The sequence below is a fragment of the Anoplopoma fimbria genome, chromosome 4 (genome assembly GCF_027596085.1).
Source record: "Anoplopoma fimbria isolate UVic2021 breed Golden Eagle Sablefish chromosome 4, Afim_UVic_2022, whole genome shotgun sequence".
Lineage (NCBI taxonomy): Eukaryota > Metazoa > Chordata > Actinopteri > Perciformes > Anoplopomatidae > Anoplopoma > Anoplopoma fimbria.
Genome location: NC_072452.1, coordinates 20,125,847 through 20,151,797, shown reverse-complemented (window position 1 = coordinate 20,151,797; position 25,951 = coordinate 20,125,847). Strand labels below are relative to the sequence as shown.

Below are 25,951 nucleotides of genomic sequence, written 5' to 3'. Positions count from 1 at the left end.
TTTGTGTCCACGTGAGAATGTGTGGTTATCAGTATTTCCAGATCCACTGTAATCAGTTGGCTAAACCACTCTCAGACGAAGCCAAAGAGTCAAAACAATGACCTCACATTCTGTCGCCATAGCCACGCTGGCCATCATCCCAACAACAACAACAAACCCTGTTGTTTTGTTTACAAGCTTTCCGGTCCAGTGGGTTGACATATGGTGGCCCCTTGGTGGCCTTCAGCATCCTGACATTCACCCGGTCTCTGTTCAGCTTCCAGTGTCCGATAAAAAGTTCAATGATGTTACTTGGCAACAAAGTAAATCCCAGCTTGTAAACCAGTCTTTGGATAATATTTCTTGGCAATGGAAGTTTGTGCCTGCATATAAAAAGGATGAAATCTGTTTCACAACCTTTATTGAAATGAAACACCATTGAGGTTAGTGGGTGCAGCCAAGGAAAAGTATTGTTCTGGTTGATTTAAGTTTTCTAAATTGTGCTAGAAACACCATGAGCAGCACTCTACAAAAGGTAATGTCCAATTCTGACACTTCAGTGCTCCGTTCGTATCGGCTCTAACACTTCCAGAGCCTTAACACCATCACGATTAACTGCAGGAAGTGCAGGTTCCTCAGGACACTTTTTTTTTCAATTTTTTCTCAATCAGCCAATTAACACTGATCATTATTTAAAACAAGTAATAACTCATCAAAGTAAATTCCATTATTCAAATGTAAACAAAATCTCAAACCATTACCATAATCGAAAAACACAAGACTGAAACCTGCTCCCGTAAACTCACAGACCTTTTCATAACCCACATTTCTGTTGGAAAGGACACACGTATTAACAATAGATGAAGAGCTACATGCAGCTCAATAATCAATAATCTTTTGACAAATATCAAGAATGAGGTTCCACATGATATAAATATTAAGAATTATACAAAATGCTTATTTTTTTATAATCAAATGTCTTATCTGTACAGTATATTTAAATACATCTTGGATTTATTTGGTCAAAAATATTACAGCCTTGGACTATAAAATGATGGCATATAAGTTTAAACCATCTTTATCTTTTAAATCAAATTTCCACAGTGTGATGACGTCTAATTGTCTAGTTTCTTAATGCTTCAATGACATAAAACCTTTATGTATCATTTAGGAAGCATGAAGTCTCCGATGAACACAGCCACTATGAAGCCAGTTTGACAGCTGATGTAGATTAATAGTATCCTGACTCCTTTATTTAGAGATTTACTCCATCCACACATCATCATGATAACCACTGAAATGTATATATATATATATATAAGATGCTGACAGTACTCCCAGCTCCACACCACAATATGTAACCACATCCTCAACTCCTACTGCAGTTGCAGCAGACAAGTGCCAGACTCGCTTCTTTGGCCCTGGGGCCCATATGGTGCTTCCTGACCTATATTCTCTTAGACCCTCCTCCCAGGTTTTACAGCTTTCTTCCAAACAACATACGACTGGTCATTTAATTACACAAACACGCCATCGTCTCAGACCGGTTCCACCTTTACGTTTAGAGTAACATGCTGACAACAGAAAGCAATGTTGGCCATCATCAAGACAAAAAGAAAAATGTAATTCTCAAAGCAACCGTGAAGGATGAAATCCATCTCTTACTGCACCGCCAAGCAAACATTGTCTCAGTGGTCTTTTGCTATTTAGATGCATTTAAATGAGGTAATATGCAAAAGATCAGCGCCAATAACCACAAACAGTTACAGTGAAATTATAAGCCTCTCCAGAGACTTGGTGGTAACTATAGCGTATTTATACTGGGATATTACATCCCAAATAGAGTTTCTCTCTGTCATGTTTAAATTCCTAGCATGAATTTTTGATAATTGCCTCTGCACCTTAGCTCACCGACTGAAAATGACCTTTTCTTCTTCTCTCTGCCATTTTTCTACCTACTGTGTTCTTGGCGCAAGGGCAACATTTATACTTTTCCAAGTGAGTAACTGCAATCACACGCATAAAGGGCAACTTGCACTCAGCTGCAAACTATATTATGGACGTGTTTGTGCTGTAATATCATTAGCGCAGGACGGGGCGGATAGCAACTCATGGTGCTATCAGACCCTCAGTGTGTGACTGGACCTTTAGTGGGGGTTGTTTTGTCTACTGGCAGGTCTATTCATCTCAATGTTCTTAAGATACCTTCTCCGACTACCACAACTCATAAAAAGTTGATTTATCCCTGTGTGGCAATTCAAGGGTCAGCACAACAGAGCGGCAGTGTGGATGTCTGCAGACAGTCACAGGAATATAAAGGATGTGTTGTTGTAGTGAATGGGGCTCCCTGCTGCCTTTTACTGTGATGATCCAAGAGAATCCAACTCGTAAGATCCAGCAGTACTCTCTGTCCCAGGTACCAAAACTGAAAACCATCCTTTTCAGCTCCATTGCTCGTGCTGCTTCGTTCTCTCATTTTTTGCGAGGGCGGTCAGAGTTAAATGCGGTGAGAGTTAAATGTCACTGACTGAAAGCAGACTGTACTCTAAACAATAAATCCTGGAAATACGGAGCAATGACTTGGGTAAACTGATCTGTGTGTGTGTGTGTGTGTGTGTGTGTGTGTGTGTGTGTGTGTGTGTGTGTGTGTGTGTGTAGGTGTGTTAATTTGTGTTTTTAAGAAACGTGACCATATGGAAATCATTAGATGTGGGCCGATTCAGTATGCTGGCACATACTTGTGTTTGCACGTGAGTGTGTGGAGTTTTGTCTGCCACCTCCAGGTTCAGTGGGTCAAGCACCACACCCCCACACCCCCACAAACAAACAACACACACACACACACACACACACACACACACACACACACACACACACACACACACACACACACACACACACACACACACACACACACACACACACACACACACAGATACCCTCTAACCTGGTTGAGAGATTAAAGACACACATGACAGGATCTGGGAGAAAACAGCAGCTGTTATCATGGCTGCCTGTATGTGCGTTAGTCCCACGTCACACACCGTAAAAACACTCCAGACACACTGCATCATCTGTTCATGTCCAGCCTCAACCAGTCCTATTACGCAAATGTGACCACAAACACTTCATGTTTGAAGCTTGTTATTGGGAGTTTCTTTAATGTACTTCTTGTGTTTATTTGTAGGAATGCAAAAAAAAATCCAGTTAAAAGAGTATAACCTGTTGATTGTGTGATGTAAATAGAATGCCTAACTTATTGCATAACTGTGGGCATCACTGTGAACATAAAAGTGAGGTTTGACACTTGTACAAAGTTAAGAGCTTTTCAAAAAAAACCTGCCTCAACACCCTAAAGCTTAAATGTCATTATGTACAGCCAGCAGCGGAAATGCAGCCTTTGTAATGCAACAACAGAGCAAAGTCTCATTCATGCTTTCACAATGTAAACAATGTCAATCATTTAACAATGTGCATTTAGTCTCTATTGCATCACCACCAAAGAGATTTCAAATAATTTGTTCCTGCAACTGCATTTAGATATAGAACGATTAGTCAATTCAATTAAATCAAGAGAAAATGTATCTGCAACTACTTACAGATCCCTTTTTGCTACTTTCATCTATTTTATAGAATTGTAAATTGAAAAGTGTTGGGTGTCAGACAAAATAAGCAATTTAAGACTCTAGGAGAATGTAAAAGGCATCTTTTCTTATTTGGGATATCTTATACAAATAAATAAATTGTTTAATCAAGGAAATAATCTGCAAATTCAGTCAATAAGGAAAATAATAATTCATTAATTGTATTAAATGGTAAATGGTTAATTGGACCTGTATAGCACTTTTTTGTATTCCAACCACTCAAAGCGTTTTAACACTACATGTCATTCACATCCATTCATACACTGATGGCAGGGGCCGACATGCAAGGTGCCACCTGCCCATCAGGCCCAACTAACATTCAGACATTCTTACAGCAATTTGGGGGTTGAGTGTCTTGCCCAAGGACACATGGACATGGACTTCTGGAGCTGGGGATCGAACCGCCGATCCTCTGATTCAAAGATGACCTCATATAATATAACAGTTGTGCAATTTTAAGAAATGACTGCTGCCAGGATGGAATAAATCACTGATTGTTTTCTGTAAGAATCAAAGTGTATAAGAAATGTACACCCCTGATATAACCTGCATAAAGCCATCTACTATTCTGTATTTTCTTGTTGGATGAAGCCTCAACTCGCCCTAAAAACACATTAAAGGAGTTTGCAAATTGACTGTGACAGAGGCAATATAACTCCCTACATGAGTTAAAAAGCAGAACTGGGATTGGACCCAGTTCTCAGCTGCAGTTTACAAACCTGACCAAGAGATGTTTAGAGAATTCCAAAAAAAATAAAAATACATTATTAGCCCCATTAGTCATATTTGTAAGTTAAGAGACCTACAATATCATACTGTGAAATTACATCCACCATCAGAGCCACAGAGGACCACTGGCAGTGCATCTAGAACTGCTGAACACATTAGCCAGTTAATGGGCTACTTAAAAAGAGTAGAAGAGCGAGGAGGAGGAGAGTGGAGGAGGGAGGACCAAAGTCAAAGGGCAAGAAGGGGGCAGGGAAGTCACCGACAGGCAGATAGAACGAACTGAAAGAACCGCGAAGAGGGGAGTGGAGCAAGAAGGGGAAGGAGGGGGAAGAAAGGAGGGAAAGAGGGAGAGGAGAGAACCTCCTGGAAGACATAAATAGGGCGAAAGAGGACTCGGAGGTTCGCAGTCACTCCTCTCGACAGCCACATCCACCACTCTCCTCTCCCCTTCTCCTCACCTCCAGCCCTCCTCTCCACTCATCTGATGCAACCCTCCATTCATCTGGAACACGAAGCAAAATCAGTGAGTAGTTTTCTACAGCACGTCTTCGTCCTGTCGCCACATTACAGCACAGAGAGATCCTGGCATTAATAGAATAATAGTCAGCTGGGTTATAGAGGTCTACCAAGTATGCATGTGTAATTACTGACAGTTATTTCTGTAACGGGGGGATTGTATGCAATCATACTTGAGCGATAACCAATTCAGATAACTTAAGCAAACATATGACAAGGAAGTGTGGATGCAACAGATTGTATATGAATGCAGAGTTAAACACATCCTGCTCTACTTTTATGAGAACATATAAACTGTAATAGCACCCACACCCATTAAATACAAATTAAAAATGATTAGATGAGGAGGAAATCTTAATCAAGTCTACACATAGTTTAAGCATGCATTAAGCAAAATGTTATACTTGATTAAGAAAACTGCATTTCACACTATGTGCATGCTGTTCAGGGTATACCTTTTAGAAGCAAAGATGTGCTGCTTTGATGTGCTTCACTGAAAATGAAGAATAGGAACTTGAGGAAAGACCCAGACTAGTCAAAGAGTTCAGGATGAGCTCCATGTAGCTGACTGAGGAAGATATGATGAGGTATCCAAAGTTAGGAAAGTCAGCTGACACAGCTTTATTCTTTGAGAGCTCACCAGACTGTAACTATGGCAACAACAAACACCAAACTTTCCCTATATGCAACCTTAATTGATGCAAGACTTCCCCTCTGCCAATCCTACGCTGCTTAACTGACTTTACAAGTCTAAACATTGGAAAAACAGTCGAGAAGGTTTCAATTAAGAAAGTTTCCCTCTGACTCACATGCCCCACTCCAAACTGATGCTGCAGCCAGACTTTAAGCAGTCCTCTTTGTCAGTCTTGAAAATGTACCAGATCAGACAGTGAAAGGACAACTGTAAGTATAGATGTCAAAATGAACAGGGCAAACAATAACTAACTGGAAAGCTTGTAAATACATAGGAAGAGAGTAAGAGAATGTGTCCAAAGAAGAGTGAAGAAATCCTCTTTTGCAGAATAACATTTGTTGAATCCTGAGAATAAAGAACTTTATGTTAACAGCTGGTAGACCCTGAATTCAGACAAACAACAGAAGAGCAGACAGCCAGAATAAAAGTGTGTAATATGTGGCAATTACACTTGAACACATTTGAAGCTAAATGATTCAGCGAAAATAGAAACATTCACTGACTTATCTCCCTCTTTGTCCTCCCTTGCGTCCTTCAGACCCTTCATCCTCCCCCCCAAAATCAGCCTTAACTAGTCATGGACACCACAAGGAACATCCTCTCCATCTCCGAAGCACTCTACCACCTGATCGTCATGATGCTGACGCTGGGCCAGGGCGTCCATTCGATGCCTGTTCCCACTGACGTCCCCGTGTGCACGGCCTCAGAAACGGCCCAGTACAAGCTAACGTTTTCTGGCAAGTGGACCCCGGCAGCTTTCCCTAAACAGTATCCCGTGTACCGTCCACCTGCACAGTGGTCCAACCTCATCGGTAAGTGCACAGAAAGCCGGTGTTGAACTGTATTCTCACTCGTCACAGTATTGGCAGCAGACGTGGAACAGAATACTGATCGGAAGATTAACAGGTAGGTAACGTAGAAAACTACACACAGAGAAATATATAGTAAATACAGAAGAGTGTCCTGATTGGTCAGTACACAGAAAGTCAATCGCAAAAGATTTCTCCTACTTAAATGTAGAAAGCATACTAATAAATGTTTCTTCCCATTAAACACCATTGATCTTTTCAATTATCCACCAATATGTACCTTTCTGTTGACTTCATACAAACACCTGTTGCAACAACTAACTTCCCTTCCCTCTCCGTCTGCTCTTAGGGGTGACCCACAGCTCTGACTACCACATGTGGCAGCGTAATGGGTTCGCCAGCAACGGAGTGAGGGAGTTTGCAGAAAAAGGCGAGGCCTGGACGCTCATGAAGGAAGTCGAAGCGGCCGGGGAACGCATCCAGAGTGTTTATGGGCTCCTGTCCGCTCCCGCTGTTGTGGGAGGCACAGGCCAGACGAACACGGAGTTTCAGGTCTTCGCCAGGCACTCTTATGTAAGTCTCTCAGCACCTGGTTTCCTTCAGTCTGGGCAACAAGTTTATTAGTGGCCTTCCATATAGGTGAGCATGTATAACAAGGTGGTGAGATGCTTTTCTTAGCGTGAAAGAGCCACAGTATTTCTTAAAAATGACTCCAGTATTTTACATACTTGGGTTATACTAGATCAGGAGTGTGGTTTCCCCTCTGAACACTGTTGTGAAGTTATTCCCAAAGAGGTTGTTGCATGTTTCATCACCAAAATTGTGAGTAACAAAAGCCAAAACTATAAAAAAAAGAGACAAAGATCGTTAAGAAAACTATAATTACCTACATTATAAGTTATAAGGTGTCGTACTTCTGCTAAAAGTAAATCATAAAAAGCATTTGATTATGAGAAAGAGCTTTGCTTTGTTTTAAGTAGGTTCATGCAGCAAAACAGTTTATTTTACAACAGCTACCAGACTGTTCTTTCCATGTGCTGCACCCTAAAAGCTTCAGAAATGTAGCAAGCTTAATTTATGTCTCTTAAACATTATGTAAAACTCTGCAGGATTTGGCTGTTAATCTTCCTACTGATGAGCCTCTGGGTAGGTCATTAAATCTGGGACACGTCCGACCAAGCACAATGTTAGGCTTGGAAAAAAGTAGGGTGAGAGAAATGGAAAAAGGCCAGTTGGAAACAGAATATGTACTCTGGTGCTAAAATAACAGCAGGAGCCGGGAGGTGGGTGATTTATTGGACTAAGACGTATGATGATACATGCTTGAAAACATTATAACAGTGAAAGAAATTTGATATGGTTTATATAAACTGGAACACAATTATACACATGCGTGAAAAGCAGTAAAAATGACACAAAAACATTTCTTCCTTCGTGACTCTAACCCACTGTCCAACCAACAGATCATGAGGTTTAACAGTTATCCAATGAAAAACACTAAGGCCAAATCATATGTGATGACATATAATGATGACCTTTTGCTATCCTCTTTCCTATCTCTCACTCCGACCCACCACCTCATTTCCCTCCCTTTCTCTTTTTTTTTCTCCTTCCTCGCGGTCTACTTCCTTCACTCTATCTGCAGCTGTCGTTTATCGTGCGTCTCGTTCCAAGCCCGGACTGGTTTGTGGGAGTGGAGAGCATCGACCTGTGTGAGGGCGACCACTGGAAAGACAACGTGTCGCTGGAGCTTTTCCCATACGATGCAGGAACTGACAGCGGGTTCACCTTCTCTTCTCCCAACTTCGAAACCATCCCACAGGACAAAATCACACAGGTTGGTCACCCTGACCCAAGACAGGCAACATCCATCAACCGAAAGCCAAAAACTCGTCGTGTGAACAGGGACATGAACCTGACGTTGCTTTATAAAACCTTTTCCATTTCCCCTCCATAGATCACTTCTTCCTTTCCTAGCCACCCTGCCAACTCCTTTTACTACCCCCGCCTGAAGCACCTGCCGCCCATCGCCAAGGTAATGCTGACTAGGATAAACAAGACCAATCAGATCATCAGCCTTCCTTTGGAGCCCACCCAGTCCAACCAACTGCCAACAGGAAACGAGATCGAGGACACACTCATAAGTAAGTCTGAGGAGCATAGATACTCACACTGGATAAAATGTGGGATGTTGATGATTATAAAGCACTTGAATGATGACAGTTATCAGAGATATAACTGACAGATCACAACCAGTGAAAGAAGAAATTGAATGGTGCGGTTATTATGTTTACTATACGTATAGATGGAGGATTTAAAAGGCTCAAGAGATACCTAAACACTGCACAACAGTTTAGAATAGTAGTAATAGAAAACAACTTTAAAGCTCTGGAAAGTTATCACAACAGCAACAATCTTAGCTTTCTTTAAGACGATCTCGAGTTAAAGAGTAGGAATGCGGCATTCACATTACATAACAGGAATGTGTGCTTCGTTGTGTGTGATTGGCAAATTCAACATTTTGTCAGATGATGTCCCAATGACGGAAAAAGTTGAACAGGGTTCAACCTTTTTGTCGGAAAACCCTCCAGTCCACTACGTTGGCTCCCCCACTGGCTCCATTAAAATGAATGAGAGGGCTGCGTTTTTTTCACACAGAGTCAAAGTCGGTCAATACGCAGCGTTAGAACAAAACATGTTATAACTAAAGTTGTTTTGCATATTTTATCTTGAGAATTGAAGCTAACCTGTGGAGTTTTTGGTCGCTAGCAGCACTCTGTTTTTAATAGTGGGTCCATATTTCTTTTTATTTTGCATGGGCACAAAGTGCACACTAGCAAAAAAGGCTGGCAATGCCGGGATTCACACTATTTCACAGATGAACGGTGGGTGACAGTATTGGTCAGAGCGTAACAATGCGCCAGAAAAGGCAGGGAAGAAGAAGACTACAAGCTAGCAAAGGCTTCAAAGATACACACAATTCATTTTGGTAAGAAACACGGAATGTAGAAATATCACTGTTCGAACACAAGGTACCTTTAAGTAACAGGCCAAATCATCCGAGAGTAAAACTCAACTGTGAATATTTAGCAGGTATAACATGAGAAAACCTGCATCTCACCATTCCTACACTCCTCTGCCTCTCTCCTTTCCACTTTGCTCCAATCGAGTAATATAAACATAAAAGTATATACATTAGCTGAAAGTTGTGAAAAAGAACAGATGTAGGTTTTCTCACAATGCTAGGTTGAATCTTAGTCTTTTGCTGACTCAACTGAAAGCATTTGGGAACCATTACAGGCCACACACAAACCCAATTACTTCTAACCAGAAACCAGAGAAGCCAAGTGAGGGCATCAGAGAGTGCCAGGGGCACATCTGGCATCCAGTGGAAAACTCTAAAGATGCATTTTAAGAAGAATAAAGACATATAAATTCTGTACAATAACGTTTGGTCGTGACCCAAAAACAAGATGCAGATCTGGATCCATAAGGTGGAGCCAGATTTAGTTAATGTTGGTCCCAAACTATTAACAATTTAAGACTGTTGTTGTACAGATTAGTGGTAACAGTAAAAATAAAAACCCAACTGCAGGTAAGAAAGGAGAAAGGGTCTTGGAATAAAAGGAAGATGAAGAGTGTGTCAAACTAGAGGAAAAGCCAACAATGCAGTAGAGTCAAACGACCTGTCAGTGTGACTGATGTTCTCAAAGGAAGGGAGAAAATAACCTTTTATGAAAACACATTTCACCAGAGAAAGTCTAAAACAGATGACTGAAAAAAGGAGACAGATAGCGTGTCGACCTGACAGCACAGTAATCAGATTCAGTGTTCAGGGTGACTTTAAAAAGGTTTGACTCAGCATCACAGACTAGAAATCCGTTCCCCTGACTACACATCAACAAACAACAGAGAGAGGGGCCAGAGAATCTGTTGGGGTTTCCTGCCTTGATCCCAATGCTCCATCCTCCCCGTCTGTCTGCTTATCCTTCCCTCCCTCCCTCTCTTTAATGCCTCCTCTCCAGGGCTTGAGGAACAACTTTCATTACAGATTTTAAAACACCTGCTTTGACTTGTATCTGTGAAATACAAAAAGATAAATCCCTTTTGCTTCATACAGCAATGCATCACCTCTGTCCTTAATGGAGACACAAAGTGAAGGGAGATTTGACTCGCTAGTTCCATCCCTCCGTCCGACAGTCCATCAATGTAGCTTCCGCCCATCCTTCTGCTTTTCTACTCTTTAACTGACAGTCTGTGATACATATCAGCTGTGCGGAAGCTCTTGACAGGATTGGCCGAGGTAGCCCAGCAAGTTCACCAAGTTGGAGAAAGAGCAAAACATATATAACATTATGTAACATAAGACCTCAGTGATACAAGTAGCCAGTAGCAAATCCACTGCCAAGAATCTGTAGATTCATAAAGAGCTGCACGCACAGCACGCCACCATTTATTGTAATTCCCTTTTGTTCATTTTTACACCTTTATAAGGACAAATAAGGGGTGAAGGGCAGTGATTTTCCCTCTCATGACTAATTCTTCTCCTTTCCATTCAAAACTATAAAAAAGGAAACTCACAACCATTTTCAAAGAATGAACACTGTATGTTGAAAAACTAGGAAAGACGCCCATTTGCAAGAGCTAAGAAGCAATAGAGCTGCAAAATCAACGATTAGCAATCCTAAATGTCAATGTATTTATGATATCCCGCCCCTCTCCCTGCAGATACCCCTCTGGACTGCGAGGTGTCAGTGTGGTCTCCTTGGGGCTTGTGCAAAGGCAAGTGTGGAGACTCGGGCGTGCGGCACCGCACACGCTACGTCGTCATGCACCCGGCCAACAACGGATTAGCCTGCCCCCTGCTGGAGGAGGAGAGGAAGTGCTCTCCGGACAACTGTTTATGACTAAGCCAGGGAAGGAGGGAGAAGAAAGAGAGGAAGGAGAGGAGGGAGAAGAAGGAGAGGAAGTCCAGGACAGGGAGGAAAGGACGAAGACGGAGGACCAACAATAAAAGGTCTGCGGTGTTTTCACATGAGGCATAAGTATGATGAAGGTGGACGCCATTATCTCCTCCACTGGCCAATCAGCTGTCTGTGGAAATGACTGATTGATTGTCTGATTGTTTAACTGCAGAAGAGGTCTCATCCTCCAGTCACATGTATAGATCTGACAGCACTAGAGAGGTGTAGTTTGGCACAACAGCTATTAGACACCAATTTAGTTTTGGCAGATTTTCTAAACTGTCTGAGGATAGAACTAAAAACTGTTTTCACATTATAACTTGGTTTTAATTGGACCTTTCTGAAGATCACAGATAAAAAGAAAAATTCACAGTGGATTACAAGTCCAAGCAGCTTCCATTAAGCAGATTTGGGGAAAAAAAGAAAAAATATACACAATACTTAAGATCTAAAATCACTATATCAAATAAAATCCAAATTATATAAACTCTGGGATTGGGAGAAACATTATGCCCAAATTGTTCCATAAGGAGAGGTACAGCAGTGCAAGCAAAAAAGTGAGACATAGAAATTAATGAACGGTCCTCTCCGCATTCAAAACATACTGTTCACAGAGACACTACTGTTTCGTTTTCCTGAAGACAAAGAATATATTTATTGACAGGATTTTAACCTGTAGTGTACAGTATATCAAATCTCAATGTTATAATGTGTAGGCCTTTACGTTATAAAAGTAGTTTTTTGTAAAAAAAAAAAAAATGCAAAAGATGTACACAAAAATGTTGTATGTATTATTTTCTGTATGATCAATAAAGTGTAAATATATCTTAAGACATCATGACTTCATTTATAAGTGTTTCTTCAAGAAAGAGATGGTCTGAAGGAATATAGGACATTCTGTATAGTTGGAGTCAATCACATCTTTCTTTAGTGCCTCTGCTCAGTGCAATGTTGATGAATTGCTAAACCACACATTTGGGCTCCTAACACTGAGGCTGCAGGATCAAATTAAATGCAGAGAGAAATACTTATAACTGGATGAACTGGGTTTCGAGCCTCGGTTTTGGCTGGGTGTCCCTCTGATGAGGTGTTGGTCATAAAATTGATGAATGTTCTCAACAACTATTTAAAACAGTTCACCAAAGGTTGATTTAGCTCAAGGCCTGAAATTTCACAGAGCGACCTTCATGCCTTGACGTCCAGTGCAGCACATCCCACTATGAAGTGGGAGTCCCAGTTAATAGCCTGAACAGACACCAGTTACACGTAAGGTGACCTGTTTTTTCAGGAAAAGGTTTTTTGGCAGGTCAACGACAACACAATTTGAAAACAGATCACAAAATGACTCCCCCACTCCTTCCCACCACGCAACATAGAAAGCGTCCTGCAGATGACAGATTGAACAGCAATAAGAAATAAACATCTGGTGCAAAAAGGGAGCTCCTTCCGTTTTGAGCGACCAGGTAGAGGAAAATTACTGAGACAGAGAACCAAGAGAAACCGGAGCAGATACAGTTTCTGGCTTTCCTAAACAATAGTTTCTTCAGATAAACGCTGAGGGAGGCAAGTATGAAGTATACGGCGAGTATACAGTACTATATGATGAAGAATACATTATGATGTGTATACAAAACAAATGGTTTCATTGCCATACCAAAAGGGTTTCTGGGAGTTTGTTTTGGTATGCTCAGGAAACGTGAAAAAAGTGAAAAAAATGTATTAATGTTTATTATATACAACAAACAAGAGGATCGATACGGGGAGGGCAAATACTGTAAGAACTAACTGATAGGTAGCACTATTTGGTTCACTGTGAATTGCAGAATGTTAATGATAGTATAGTCGTATTACAAAAGAGAGACGCCATATAAATCCACTGCAGTTTACAACTGAATCTACTATTTCAATGGCCGGTATATTAAACATGTTGATTTAGTATTCACACTTTCTGCAAAACTACTGAAGTGTGGGAGGAGAAGGAAAACTGATCCTTTGCTGACTTTGAGAAATAACAACTTTTGCAGATGCTCAAAATGAGAAGGATTTATTCTGTGTGCGGGGTTTACTCTAAAAGTGACCTCATCTAGGGTTTGCATATGGCAACTAGTGTATGTAATGGTTTTGGATTACAATTTCCACTCAATTTGCAAAGACATTTGAACTTTCTCTCATACTGTAGTAACAGACAATGTGACACCTTACTGCTTAAAAAGGTTAAAAAGTGAACACCAAAGTGTAAAAGGACAAAAAAAAATAAGAAATAAGTCAGTAGGCCAGATGAGAAGTGCATTTACCAAGATTAACCATCAATTTCTTGCATCTTGTTGTAGCGAGTGATTTATCCCTTAAGGCACAGTTCAGCATCCATCACTTTCTATTCAGTGTAGTAAATGTACAGCAGGCCCTGCAGTGGAAACAAATCTACTGCAGCATTGAACAAGTCTACTGCAATATCAGCATCAACATGTTTAATCCAATGTACCATAGCTCTTACATTATTATACTAATTGGTGGATATTTTCTTTATGATGGTAATAGAAAATACGTCACAATAGGGTCACAATGCTACTTCTACTTCCATGTTGGTGTATTATGAGTACGCTGTTGGATTATCTGTATCTGCAGCAAGTGTTCAGTCCCAAACAATCACTATCTGTTGCAGCTTTGCTATTGGCTCCCAGTTTACCCAGTCACAAGACGACCAGAATGTCTCGTCACGCAAAGCAGCACCTGTGAGTTTCTCACACTCAAAGGGTTGCCTTCAAAGCCTTCAACATTATGCTATTGGAAACGTGGGTTCAGCTATAGTCGATGAAAAATACATCAATCTTGTGTTAGATTTAGCAGATTTACAAAAAAAGTCAACTTGGCCCACAAGCCCAACATTTGGTCACGGTCGAGTGTATTGTAATTTAATAGCTCATTGTTAACTGAAAATGAGTTTGCGAGGCATTGGCTTCCTCCTCCAGTTTTACCTGATGTTGGCAGCAGCCATGTATTTTGATCTGGGAGAGCAGGAGGAAAAGTGCATCATCAAGGAGATTCCTGAAGACATGCTGGTCACCGGTGAGTCCTGGAGAGGGAATTATCCTCCTGAGTGTCGTTTAAAATCTCAACAGAAGTAATGAATGTTGAATTAGATTTGGAAAACTGTATTGTGAATTGCCACGTGATTGTTGAATCACACACTAATGTCAAATGTGCCTCCACGCTAGGGTGTCTCTCACTCCAGCAAGTGCAAAAGTAATTTATGTAACGATGTCTTTGTGAAAACTGATTTGTTCTGTGCTTCATCAACAACAAAAAGTCACGACAATGTAAAGAGTATTCCTTTCAATGTACACACCACTGATTGTACTCAAAAGTACTTAATGTTTCCTACAATAGTACCAACAATAAGATAAATATGAGCGTTTGTGTACATGGGTGACATTTGTTCTATTTTATTGGGTGTACTCACTAAATATTATGAATTTAAAATTAAAGCCAAAATAAGTGTACATTTTTCTATTCCATCTTCATGCTTAATATTTATTACTTGTGTTTCTTTTATATGACTGTGTATGTGAATGCACTCATGTGAGACTGTGCTTCACCTTCAGGTCATTTCTTGTTGGAGCCTTGGGATTTGAAGAAGTTCTCACATTCCCCTCACTTCGGCGTCACTGTGACAGTCAGAGACCCAAACCATGAGGTACTGCACTCACAGGAAGAGTTCATCATCAAGCCAGGACCACACAAACACGTGTGTGTGATAGTACACTTAAACACGTGCTGGCTGGTTTTTTTCATTCAAACCAAATCCAAATGAGGATGAAATGCATTTAACAGCGTTACTAAAGATCAGCACTGCTCTGGTTTAAATGTTAAGAACTTATAAGACTTACAGCAGGAACTTATTTCTATGTTATTGTACAATAGCATCAGTCTCAAACTTCAGTTCAGCAATTTACTTAAGTAAAAGTAGTGATACATCACAGTAGAAATACTCAATTACAATTCAAATTTGATCTTAGTAAAAGTACAAAAGTCAGCCCTGTCAGATTCATGGTTCATTATTACTAATGCATGTTGCATGAACATATACTGTAAATATATAAATCTTAAAGCTGGTTGAGGTGGAGCTAATTTTAAATACTTTATATACTTTTGGCCAGGGAAATGTAAACACAGGATCATCTTATATGCTGATCAAATGTTTTGTTTGAAAACTCTTGATCTGAAAAGTAACTTTTAACTTCAGTTATTAAATAAATGTCCTTTAAATATAAATAAAAAAGAATGCAGTAATAAGTAAAATATTATCATCTGAAGTGTTGTGGGGTAGAAGTATAAAGTAGCACAAAGTCAAATACTCTAAATTGTACTTTAGTACAGTACTACAGTACTACAGTAATCTACCAGCTATACCTGATTCTTTTTCATATACAAACATATCCCTTGACTGACCCAAAAGAAACAAAATCACAACCAATGTTGCACTCACAGTGTCTTTCCTGCTCTCTAGGTTCTGATGTCCAAACGTTACGGTAAATTTGGTAAACTCATCTTCACAGCTCACGCCTCTGGTCAGCACTTCCTTTGCTTCCAAACCAACTCCACAAGGTTTGCTGTTTTTGCTGGAGAGAGGCTGGTGAGACCTACGGACACAAACAGAAAATGTATTTAAAACAGAGGGGAACATGCAGCAACACATAGATTATTGCAGTATTACAATATTAAATCGCACACTCAGTCAAATCTGTGGATAACTGTGACGACAAATCTGAGAGTTCTTTTTAAATAATCCCTTATTTTCCATTGTGCTGCACAGAAGCTACATTTGGACGTTCAGATGGGAGAGCACTTGATTGACCCCAACACTGCCAAGACCAAAACCAACTTGCAGATTTTGGAGGACAGCCTCAGACACCTCATAGATCAGATGATGTACATCACCAGGCAGCAGGAGTACCAGAGGGTAAATCAGTATTTCACTTTCCTCTCTGCAAATATAACAATCCCATGATATGACAGTACATGTGAGTACATGGCACATAAAGGATCTCAAGGAAAGGGTATCAGCAATGTGGTACCTGCTGTTATTAAATCAACAGTATCCAGAATTGATAGAAAGCTAGTTCACAGTGTTCGTCACCACAAAATATTGTTTATATTATTTACCATGCTAGTGCTAATGAGGATTATCATTAAGCCTGTATTTAGCTAAATCACACGCAATTCAATCTGACATGCTATCTTAAAAACGAAGGTGTCATTAGATATTTATTTTCCTGAATGTTTTATATTCCTTTCTTTCATTCAGGAGAAAGAGGAGGTGTTTCGTCAGATCAGTGAGAACACCAACAGTAAAGTGCTATGGTGGGCCGTGGTGCAGACCTCCGTCCTGCTGTCGGTTGGTATCTGGCAGATGAAACGACTCAAAGACTTCTTCATCGCCAAAAAGCTTGTCTGATGATGACCTCTGACCTATCAGCGCTTAGCCTGATGACCTTATAGCATGTCCTGCCCATACCTGTCTTGGTGTATATACTGTAGACTCCATTCTGTTTGCCTTTAAACACTTTCAAATCAAAAGCATATAGGATTAAAAGATGAGTATGGCTTAAATATTGTTAAAAGGATTTAAGACAGAAAAAAACACACCAACACTGCTTTTAAAAAAAATTCTGTGTGTATGATCTGGAAAATCTTGTGAAAAACTACAATATTTCTAAAGGGTTCTAATAAAATCTTTATTTTCCTTCTTCTATTCTTCAACTCTGTTGCTCTTTAATTTGGCTGAAGTTAACTGTAATCTTGTTTAGAGCTGATATCAACACAACTGTTTATACTCCTGTAAAAAAATACATTTATAAATATAGCTGTTTGGCCCCCATTATAAGCCAATATGCACAATGTTAATTAAGGCAGAACACACACCAACACAGTACAGTGTGAAAATAATAAATGTAATTTGAGGAAATGTTTTGTGGTTATTCATTTTTTAAAACAACCCTTTTGTTTAAAAAACAGGTCAGTTATAAAAAATAAATAATGAAAATTTAACTTGAATTAAGTTAATAAATTGTTTTAAATAGCAAATGTTATGCATGACTTATCTCATGTTCAGACCTTTGTCTACCAGAGAGCAGTTCATCTTGTAGTTTAGGGATATGCAAATGAGCTAGCCTAGCCGGATATGCAAATGAGCTAGCCTTGTCAGATATGCAAATGAGCTAGTCTAGCCAGATATGCAAATGAGCTAGCCTAGCCAGATATGCAAATGAGCTAGCCTAGCCAGATATGCAAATGAGCTAGCCTAGCCAGTTAGCTAGACCATAACGTTATTCTAGTTTAGCCAGGACTGAGTGCTTAAATTCTAGTGAAATTAGTTAAATATATAGAAAATATTTAATGACAGTTAATTAGTCAACAAAAACAAAAAAAACCTCCTGTAGCTTAGTCACGTGATGTAGATTTAACATTAATAAAACGTGACGTCACTCTTCAGAACTCCGTTGCTAAGCCAGCTAGCGAACGTTCGATAGCATTCTACGTCACTGGCGGCGGGGTAACCAAGGTAACGTAATAAAACGTACACGCACTTAACTTAACGGTCGAATGAGCCGTGTTATATGGTTGTCTTACACTTAACATGAATAAAGAAACTGCTTTAAAAGCTTAATAAAAATGTTACAATTAGCAAAAAATGTGCTAACAACATACTGACCCTGCTAGCTACCACGTGGGTTAGCATTAGCACCATGTGTTAGCTTCACCTGACGCTTCACTCGTCTTCTCAGGTGTTCAGATGTCCTACTGGGTCTGCTGCAACTCCTGCTTCCTGCCCCCCAGTGCTGAGAGGAAGCTGGCTGTCACGACCTGTGGCCATGTCCTCTGTAGTGTGTGTTATCAGAAAGGTACAAACTGATGACTGCAAGTACAAAAACAATCACTTTCAGCACCATATCTGGTGAAAGTGTGAATAAACAGGGCCATCTGTTGGAGGTTGAGGGCTATTGCAGAGCTGATGATTCAGTTTGACTCCAGTTACTAAAGCTAGGAGCTTCTAACTAAACCTCTTCACATTAATTACAGTTTCCCTGAAGAAGAGATTTACAGTATTTATGGCCACACTGGGTTTTTACATTACATTATATTACATTACAGTCATTTAGCAGACGCTTTTATCCAAAGCGACTTACAATAAGTGTATTCAACATAGGTATTCAAGAGGACTACTAGTCACCAGAAGTCATAAGTGCATCTCCTTTCTTAAACAAGCATCTAAAAGCATAAACCAGAGCAAAAGTACAGTGCAGAAGCAAATTACTACGAAAACAATAATTGCAACAAACTAATACGAATACAATAAGTGCAACAAACTAATACGAATACAATAAGTGCAACAAACTAATACGAATACAATACGTGCAACAAACTAATACGAATACAATAAGTGCAACAAACTAATACGAATACAATAATAAGTGCAAAAGCAACAAACTAATACGAATACAATAAGTGCAACAAACTAATACGAATACAATAAGTGCTAAGCGGAAGGCTCAGGGGTTTAATGTTGTTCTTGTCCATTTTTGTCCATATATATTTGCAACTTTTCTTTCAGGCAAACCAGGCAAGTGTTTAATATGCAGTGCCAAATGCCACGTATCACCTCTGTCTGACAAAGTAAGCACCTTTCTCCTCATTGAATGGCATCCTCGTATTGCTGTGGGGTTGTCTGTGTTAAGGATAACGTCACACTTTATCGCTGACTGTGTGGTATCATTTTGCAGACCTACTGTCATTACAGTCGTTGGATATATCTTTGTTTCAGAGCAGTTCAGAGGTGAAGGCTCTGTTCTCCGACATCAACTATGTGGCAACCAAACACATCACGGAAATCAGCAAAGTTTGGTCATTTTTAATTTTATCACAGAATATTAAAAACAGTCTGTTAATTGTCTCAGTCCGTTCATGATGATTTGATTTATATATGCAATACATATATGTATATATAGATTTGCTGTTTCCTCCTTTTTCTTAGGTTATAATGTTCCAGGCAAGACATCAAAAGAGACTAGTGACTCACTACCAGCAAAGGGTGAGAGACGTATTTATTGCTGCCATGGTAGTTTGTTGTTGTGCACGTGTCATTGATGGTTTGCTTTTCTTCATTTGACAGGTGTTGACACTGTATTTCTGAGGTTCAGTCCTATTGTAGGAAATCCTTTTGTTAACCCCCCCAGCCATGTTAAAAGTATAATTATATTAGTTTCCTGTATTTTGTGCCTGTTTAATATATATAAACACTACTTACAGTATAATATAGTCACACCTGTTTTAAACTGCATCAACAACCATTATATCACTTGCAGAATGAGAATTTAGAAGAGGTATTAGTCAAAATGAAGAAAGAAATGCAGCAGATGGCAAAGTAAGTCAAGTTTTATAGTGCATTTTCATACTTACTTCTAAACTGCAGTTCATGAAAATGTGGGTGCCTTTGTTGTGATCTTTCCCTTTAAAAGGAAGCTGAATGAACAAAGCGCCTACATCTCTAAGCTGGAAAACTCTCTCCAGCATCAAAGGTAAAGCATAGAGTAGATTGTTACATGCATGCTGACCTTGTCATTATGGGAATTAACCCATCCTAAAGTGTGTTATTTAATTGTTACAATTGTATTGATTTTTCCAAGATTTGAGACCTCTTAAAATCCATAACTCTGTTCAAAATGCTTGTAGGCATTGATATTTTAATTATTATAACTCTGATCTATAGCTGTCAGGTTTTCCTACTTTAGCAGCCACTTTTCTGTGTAATTAGCCGTCTTTATATGTTACACAAACCAGACTTTCCTGAAAAATATGTTTTATTTTCCAAAGTGTTTGCTAATAAGCATTTGGCTTCATTTTATTTTCCCATTCTGTCGACTAATTTTCCATCATCCTTCATTTACACAGTATTTAAACATTATATGTCATACTGCATCAGTAATCATCAGGCTTATGAAATAAAAGAATGTACATAAAATAAGACTAAATGATAATCTAAGGAGGTATTAAGACCTTTAATGATTTGGAATTAAATGGCCTCTTTGAGTTTGGCAGCACTTTAGCTTATAAATGTATTTACAACCAGCTGGCTGTTATTCCTCTCTGCTCACTAGGTGTCACTTCTGGCACATCTACTCCTGGAAAGTTCCAACCATGAAGAAGCACGGAATAAGTTCAAGGGAATGTTCTTTATTGGGCAAAAAAAAAGCGCAGGTTCTGGATTAAACATTGATATGTATTTTAAGAATACTTTTAAACAAATATCAGCCTTAATTGATGGTAAATATTAAGGTTATCCTACATCATTTACTCATAATGTATGAGTGCAGCTAAGTCCTTTTTTAACATTCTGTAAAATAAAACCCAAAGGTGGAAAGACTGTAAGAAAAAACTCTGCCCTAAATTCTGATTTTAAATTTGTCTAGCTTAAACACAGCTAGAAGGGAGAAGAGTCCTCACCTTCTCTCATCCGAGGATTCAAACCGACTACTATGTCATTGGAAGCTATGTCTGTTTATCTGATTAAGCTTGTTTATTACTGTTTTCACTCAGTGCTAAAGTTTCATCATTGCCTCAGATGAGCCACAGTTCCCACACTCCGCATGGACAAAAATCAGGTAAAAATCTATTTCATAATTATGTGTCACAATTGTGTTGGTGATTTCAGACAGTATTATATTGTACACTGCTTGCAGCAGGGGTGTAATCGAGTCCAAGTCAAGTCTGAGCAGATCAGTGTGTACAAAAACACAGAACAACTCCTATTCAGTATTCTTCATACTGTTGTCTTACTGTTGTTCATAGTAGAGTCATAGAATCAAATGTGTCATAACTTCAATCACTCAATACAGTCATTTGGATATAGAACATTTTGAAATGGGATAGGTAAAGGAAGTATTGTAAGTTTGCCAAAAATGTTGCATTATTGACTAAAACCGACTCTTACTCCAGCCAAAGACAAAAAAAGACAAAGAAAAACAATGTGGGCTGAGACAGAGACAAGTTTGAGATAGTAAAAAAGGTATTTTGAAACTATACTCCAGCCCATTATTAGTAACATAAAAGATAACATTTCCAAAACCACACCTGAAACTTTAAGGCAGACAAATCAAGACTACTTGTTGTTCTACAAAACTCTTTTACAAATACCAGTAAGAAAATGCAAACCAAGGCAGCATCGGCTTGTCGCTGAAAAAAGACTAATTAGGCCACTGACTGACCCTGAAACTCGAGTCTTTGTGGTCATATCACTGAACCATGTATTTCCTACATTCCCTGTATGACTGCAAATGTCCAATCCTCATTAATAGAGTTTGGTGTTTGTTAACGTTGTTTCTCTTGTTTGGTGTCAGTCCTACAGATCCCGTATCACTCCCCCATGTCCCTCTCCAGACACTCCTCGATGACTAATATGTGAGTTTCGGCCCTCCCTAACTGTTCACGCCGTATCTCCGAACATCTCTTCACCTCATGCTTCTCTTTGTTCTGCACTTCATTACCTCTCACCGCATGAGCGAGAGGGAGAGAGAATGTCGGAGGTATTTCACAGTGCAAACAAGCTATATCCTGAGCTCAGCCCTGACGTCTTATGTTAGCTTTAGCTGCTGTATAGCTTTGCTGTGCCCTGCGGTTATCTACACACACACACCTGAAAAAGCTGAGCTTTGCTTGGGTTTCCTCGACACAGTTGATACAGGACTGATTGTCTGCTTGAGTTTAATAGTATAAGTGTTTTTTTATCCACTGAGACTCTAGATTCTTTTACTGAGCGTGTAGATGATAGACAGCGGATATGAACCCTCATTTACAGTATTACCACCATGCCTGCAGGGTCAATTCAGTTTGAATAAAAAAAGTAAATTGATTATTTGAAAGGAACTTGAACAGGAATTATATTCATAAATATTAAGATTTTATTTACAAATTTTAATTATAAATCTGAAGGACAAAATAAACATCTTGATATTTTGCAGGTGCTCTCAAGTTTTGGAGAAATGCATGATGTTTTCAACAAATAAACAAGAAAGTATAATATACAATATTAAATAAACAACTATCTTATACTAGTCTTAAAATATATTTTTCCACAAAACCTGATTAGAAAAATTCTTCAACACAGAACTTTCCTGAATCAAATACTCCTGAAATGAAGTGCATTATTATGAATTGTCAAATAAAAATGTATGTTAAAGCATGGGATTATCTCATTCTAGAGTAATATTTTAAAATAATCAGTAACGTTTGTAGGGGAATTGTTTTTGCATGCTCTTCAAAAGTAAAAGTCAGCATTTCCCAAAGTGAATATCTGTCTTTGGAATGAAACTATTTTGTTATTTGGCACGATTTAAAAAACAGTTCAGGCTCCACTGTAGTGCTCAGCCAACTGAAACCAACAGGACTAATGAAGCGTGCTCTCATGTCTTGCAGCACTGAAAACATGGACGTGGATGAAAGGAGTCTGTTCAGGAAAGTAAGTGTCATTACTTCACCTGCGGTAAGCTTCCATTTCTGGTATACAGTTTGTCTAATGTAACGTATGAGATCCGTCAGGATTATGCAGCATCTTCATATTAACTTTCACAGTCCATTACACAAAGAATCAAAGTACTGAAGAACAAGAATTTTAAAAAAAAAGTCATGATTTGTGTTTTTTGTGTCTCTGTGTGTCTCTGTCTTTCAGCCGAACACTGTCCCCAGACTGTCATTAATCAGTCCTCCACAAGACGGAAGAATGGGTATGTGCTTTGCCCTCCCTGTCATAAAACTTTTGTTTTTGGTCCTCACTACAGGAAGAAGTTTTTTCCGTGTCAAATTTAGCTCATAACCCTTTGATCTCCTTTCGTGATTTACCTGTGGCATAACTCTGTTAAGGCATTATACCAGTAAATATTCACAGTCAGTGGTTTGACTCCTTGCTTAATCTGTATACAAGCACGGCACAGAAGATGTTTTAACCTTGGAAACAACACAATACATTCTGTCTTCCAGAGGTACGCATCTAAAGTTGCATATATATATAAACAAGATGTCACATTGACACAGAGATAATTGCACTATAATCACCTGACAAAACCATCTTGCAACCTTGGTGGTTATGGACTCCACGGCTGACCACCCACAGGGATTAAACCAGTGCAGATGTTGGCTGCTGTTATGTTTAGGATTACACCATTCTCTATGATTGTGTTATTTAGTCGCTTAAAGGATTTGACCTCCATTGTGGCAGATAAATTAGGTGACAGCTTTCAAATGTTAGTAGGATTGTGCATAGCGATCCTCAGTAAATCTGTGTGAGCGTTTGGTTAGACAATTATTGTATTCAAGGAAATCATAATATTTAACCAGCAGTAGCATTTTTCTTCGGCATAGACATCTAAATGTATTGTTAATGCTAGATAAGGATGTAAAGTGTCATTTATTGTAAAGCTCTCTGCAGCAGAGGATTGTGTACATGTGCTCGGTGTTTTGCCCTGTTGGTTAGCAACATCTGAATTTGCGTGTGGACGATGATTCACCCATTTATCTTGTTTTTCTGGAGGTTTTTCCAATCGAGACTTGCAGAATGTGATGGTGAAGTAGCACATGAGCCGATAATGAGGCAGAAATATCTCAGGCATTTTACAATCATTATGAGCCATTATTACATCTGTGTGAGCTGTGTTAAAGATTAACGCTGGGTCTCTCTGGTGTTTGGTTTAGGTACCGTCCCTCACAGGTCGTCCAACCAGAACATGTTGGCCAACCATTCGGCTCGCTCATCTACAGTCAGGTGACTCATTTTGTACATTAAAGACATCATGATGTAATCAGAATAATTGAGATTTAGTGTTTGTTTACAAAAATACTTTTTACATATTCTAAGCTTATCAACTCCACGTTTCCACTTTGAGCAACTTGTCTGAATGATTGTGAGTCTAACAAGAGGCTGCAAATACATTTGTATACTTTTAATGAATTCATTAATATAAAATGAATTGATCCAGCCAATATATATTGTCTAGTAGCTAAAGCCTGATAAAGCTTATTCCTCTGTGCTATAGAGCTCCATTGTTGTCCAAAATATATTAAAAACACAACAATGAGTTACACTGTTGCACTTGGTGAATTTTTCCTTTATTACCATGAATATGTGCACAGTTTCAGTCAATTTCACATACATCAAACTATTCACAAACACACCAAATCTTTGGCTAAGAAAATTGTCCCTAACAAACTAAAAAAACACACTATTTACTCCTGTTTGAGTGACAGTTTCTAGTTTTGGGAAATCAAAAAAAAAGTGATCATTTAAATGATAAAAACAGGGAACGTTGGAAAGTATTGAGAGACGGATTATTGCAGTGCTGGTTTTCCGTCATTTCATGGTATTTGATGACAATAAAACACAAATGAAGTGTAAATTAACTTTATTTCCCTCTCCTCTCCTCTCCTCTCCTCTCCTCCCTCTCCCCTCTCCTCTCTCCTCCCTCTCCTCTCCTCTCCTCCCTCTCTCCTCCTCTCCTCCTCCTCCCTCCTCTCCTCTCCTCTCTCTCCTCCTCCCCCAGTCGTTTTCAAGGATCTCCGATGACCCATGATATTTCATACGGCCAGAGTTCTGGATGGAAGTCTCCCTTCTTCAAACCTCTCTCCTCCTTCAGACACAATATGTCCTCCCTGGTCAGCCCTCCTCCTAATCAAACACACACATAAACTGTCATGAAGCCTTTAGAGGAAATACACCTAGCCACTGAAGTGTGTATAAAGGTATTCATGTCTCTCACTGCCTGAAATGAGTCACCAATGAGTTTGTGTGTTGTTTTTACAACCCTGGAATCACAGGTGAAATGAAATGTATTCGGCTTGTATCATACTTTACATAAATGACTTAACTCAGATTCTGTTTTGTTGAATTGGCTCAAAATCAATTAAAGTGGTGAAATAATGACATTAGTCTGGTTTAGTTTTTTTAAAGAAGTACGGTATACAGTTAACGTGACCTGTTGCCACACAACAGATAGTATCAGTTGTGTGGCAACAGGTCACGTTATCCACTAGAGTTAGTGTTATTTAGCCGTGTTGTTTTGAAAGTGAGCTACTTTCACTAATCCGGCAGAGAAAGCTGCAGGCCTCAACGCACAGAGCCTTAAGGCACAATTTGACGCAATGCTCACTCTGCTGCACCAGCACCTGTTCAATTAACAAAGATAAACTGGGATTATGCTCCTGAAAAAAATAGGTCCATTTATTGGATTCAACAAGGCTTCAAGGTTGACAGAAAAAAAGCTCAAGTAACATCAAGAAAACCCTCCAGGCAGCGACGTAGTTGACTCCCCTCAACCCTATAGTCTCCTCACTCGTGGTCCTGCTGCTTCAGTAACATGACTCGTGATTTCACCCTCAAATCTTGTTACAAAACAGCTGCGAGTGAAGGCAAAGCAAAGTGTAGCCATATAGAAACATGATATCACCTGAAGTCATCGCAAAGGGAAAAGCTGATGCGGTGAAGCGGTCGGCGAGGACGGCCAGATGTGTTCCGACAGGTCGATCCTCTCTTTGTCGACCCGCGCTTTCTGCCTCTATTGTCCCCGGTTGTCA

The 25,951-nt window shown here is 39.4% G+C and overlaps 3 protein-coding genes across 3 annotated transcripts; all 3 read left to right on the top strand.

Moving 5' to 3' along the window:
• The first annotated feature begins 4,754 nt into the window (after positions 1–4,754).
• Positions 4,755–12,048, top strand: spon2b (spondin 2b, extracellular matrix protein). The gene is made up of 6 exons (XM_054597953.1): positions 4,755–4,875; positions 6,101–6,374; positions 6,721–6,944; positions 8,017–8,208; positions 8,329–8,515; positions 11,100–12,048. Exons 2-6 carry the CDS (start codon positions 6,140–6,142, stop codon positions 11,276–11,278), a joined length of 1,017 nt encoding a protein of 338 aa, XP_054453928.1. The 5' UTR covers positions 4,755–4,875; positions 6,101–6,139; the 3' UTR covers positions 11,279–12,048.
• A 2,085-nt stretch (positions 12,049–14,133) lies between these two features.
• si:ch211-255i20.3 (transmembrane emp24 domain-containing protein 11) lies at positions 14,134–17,150 on the top strand. The gene is made up of 5 exons (XM_054597920.1): positions 14,134–14,401; positions 14,938–15,029; positions 15,843–15,968; positions 16,149–16,295; positions 16,641–17,150. Exons 1-5 carry the CDS (start codon positions 14,272–14,274, stop codon positions 16,788–16,790), a joined length of 645 nt encoding a protein of 214 aa, XP_054453895.1. The 5' UTR covers positions 14,134–14,271; the 3' UTR covers positions 16,791–17,150.
• A 675-nt stretch (positions 17,151–17,825) lies between these two features.
• LOC129090315 (probable E3 SUMO-protein ligase RNF212) lies at positions 17,826–25,292 on the top strand. Its single transcript, XM_054597918.1, has 13 exons — positions 17,826–17,897; positions 18,121–18,237; positions 18,948–19,009; positions 19,158–19,232; positions 19,368–19,424; positions 19,699–19,757; positions 19,852–19,911; positions 20,930–20,994; positions 21,730–21,790; positions 22,805–22,847; positions 23,058–23,112; positions 24,077–24,146; positions 24,922–25,292. The coding sequence occupies exons 2-13, from the start codon at positions 18,129–18,131 to the stop codon at positions 25,064–25,066; spliced, it is 861 nt and encodes a 286-aa protein (XP_054453893.1). The 5' UTR covers positions 17,826–17,897; positions 18,121–18,128; the 3' UTR covers positions 25,067–25,292.
• Positions 25,293–25,951: the final 659 nt, after the last annotated feature.

Excerpts from the sequence above, each read along its gene's own strand:
- spon2b (XM_054597953.1), top strand. The coding sequence starts at position 6,140 with ATGGACACCACAAGGAACATCCTCTCCATCTCCGAAGCACTCTACCAC. Across the intron at positions 6,375-6,720 it reads ACAGTGGTCCAACCTCATCG|GGGTGACCCACAGCTCTGAC; the intron begins GTAAGTGCACAG and ends GTCTGCTCTTAG. Across the intron at positions 8,516-11,099 it reads GATCGAGGACACACTCATAA|ATACCCCTCTGGACTGCGAG; the intron begins GTAAGTCTGAGG and ends CTCTCCCTGCAG.
- si:ch211-255i20.3 (XM_054597920.1), top strand. The coding sequence starts at position 14,272 with ATGAGTTTGCGAGGCATTGGCTTCCTCCTCCAGTTTTACCTGATGTTG. Across the intron at positions 15,030-15,842 it reads TCAGAGACCCAAACCATGAG|GTTCTGATGTCCAAACGTTA; the intron begins GTACTGCACTCA and ends CCTGCTCTCTAG. Across the intron at positions 16,296-16,640 it reads GGCAGCAGGAGTACCAGAGG|GAGAAAGAGGAGGTGTTTCG; the intron begins GTAAATCAGTAT and ends TCTTTCATTCAG.
- LOC129090315 (XM_054597918.1), top strand. The coding sequence starts at position 18,129 with ATGTCCTACTGGGTCTGCTGCAACTCCTGCTTCCTGCCCCCCAGTGCT. Across the intron at positions 21,791-22,804 it reads CACTCCTCGATGACTAATAT|CACTGAAAACATGGACGTGG; the intron begins GTGAGTTTCGGC and ends CATGTCTTGCAG. Across the intron at positions 24,147-24,921 it reads GCTCGCTCATCTACAGTCAG|TCGTTTTCAAGGATCTCCGA; the intron begins GTGACTCATTTT and ends CTCCTCCCCCAG.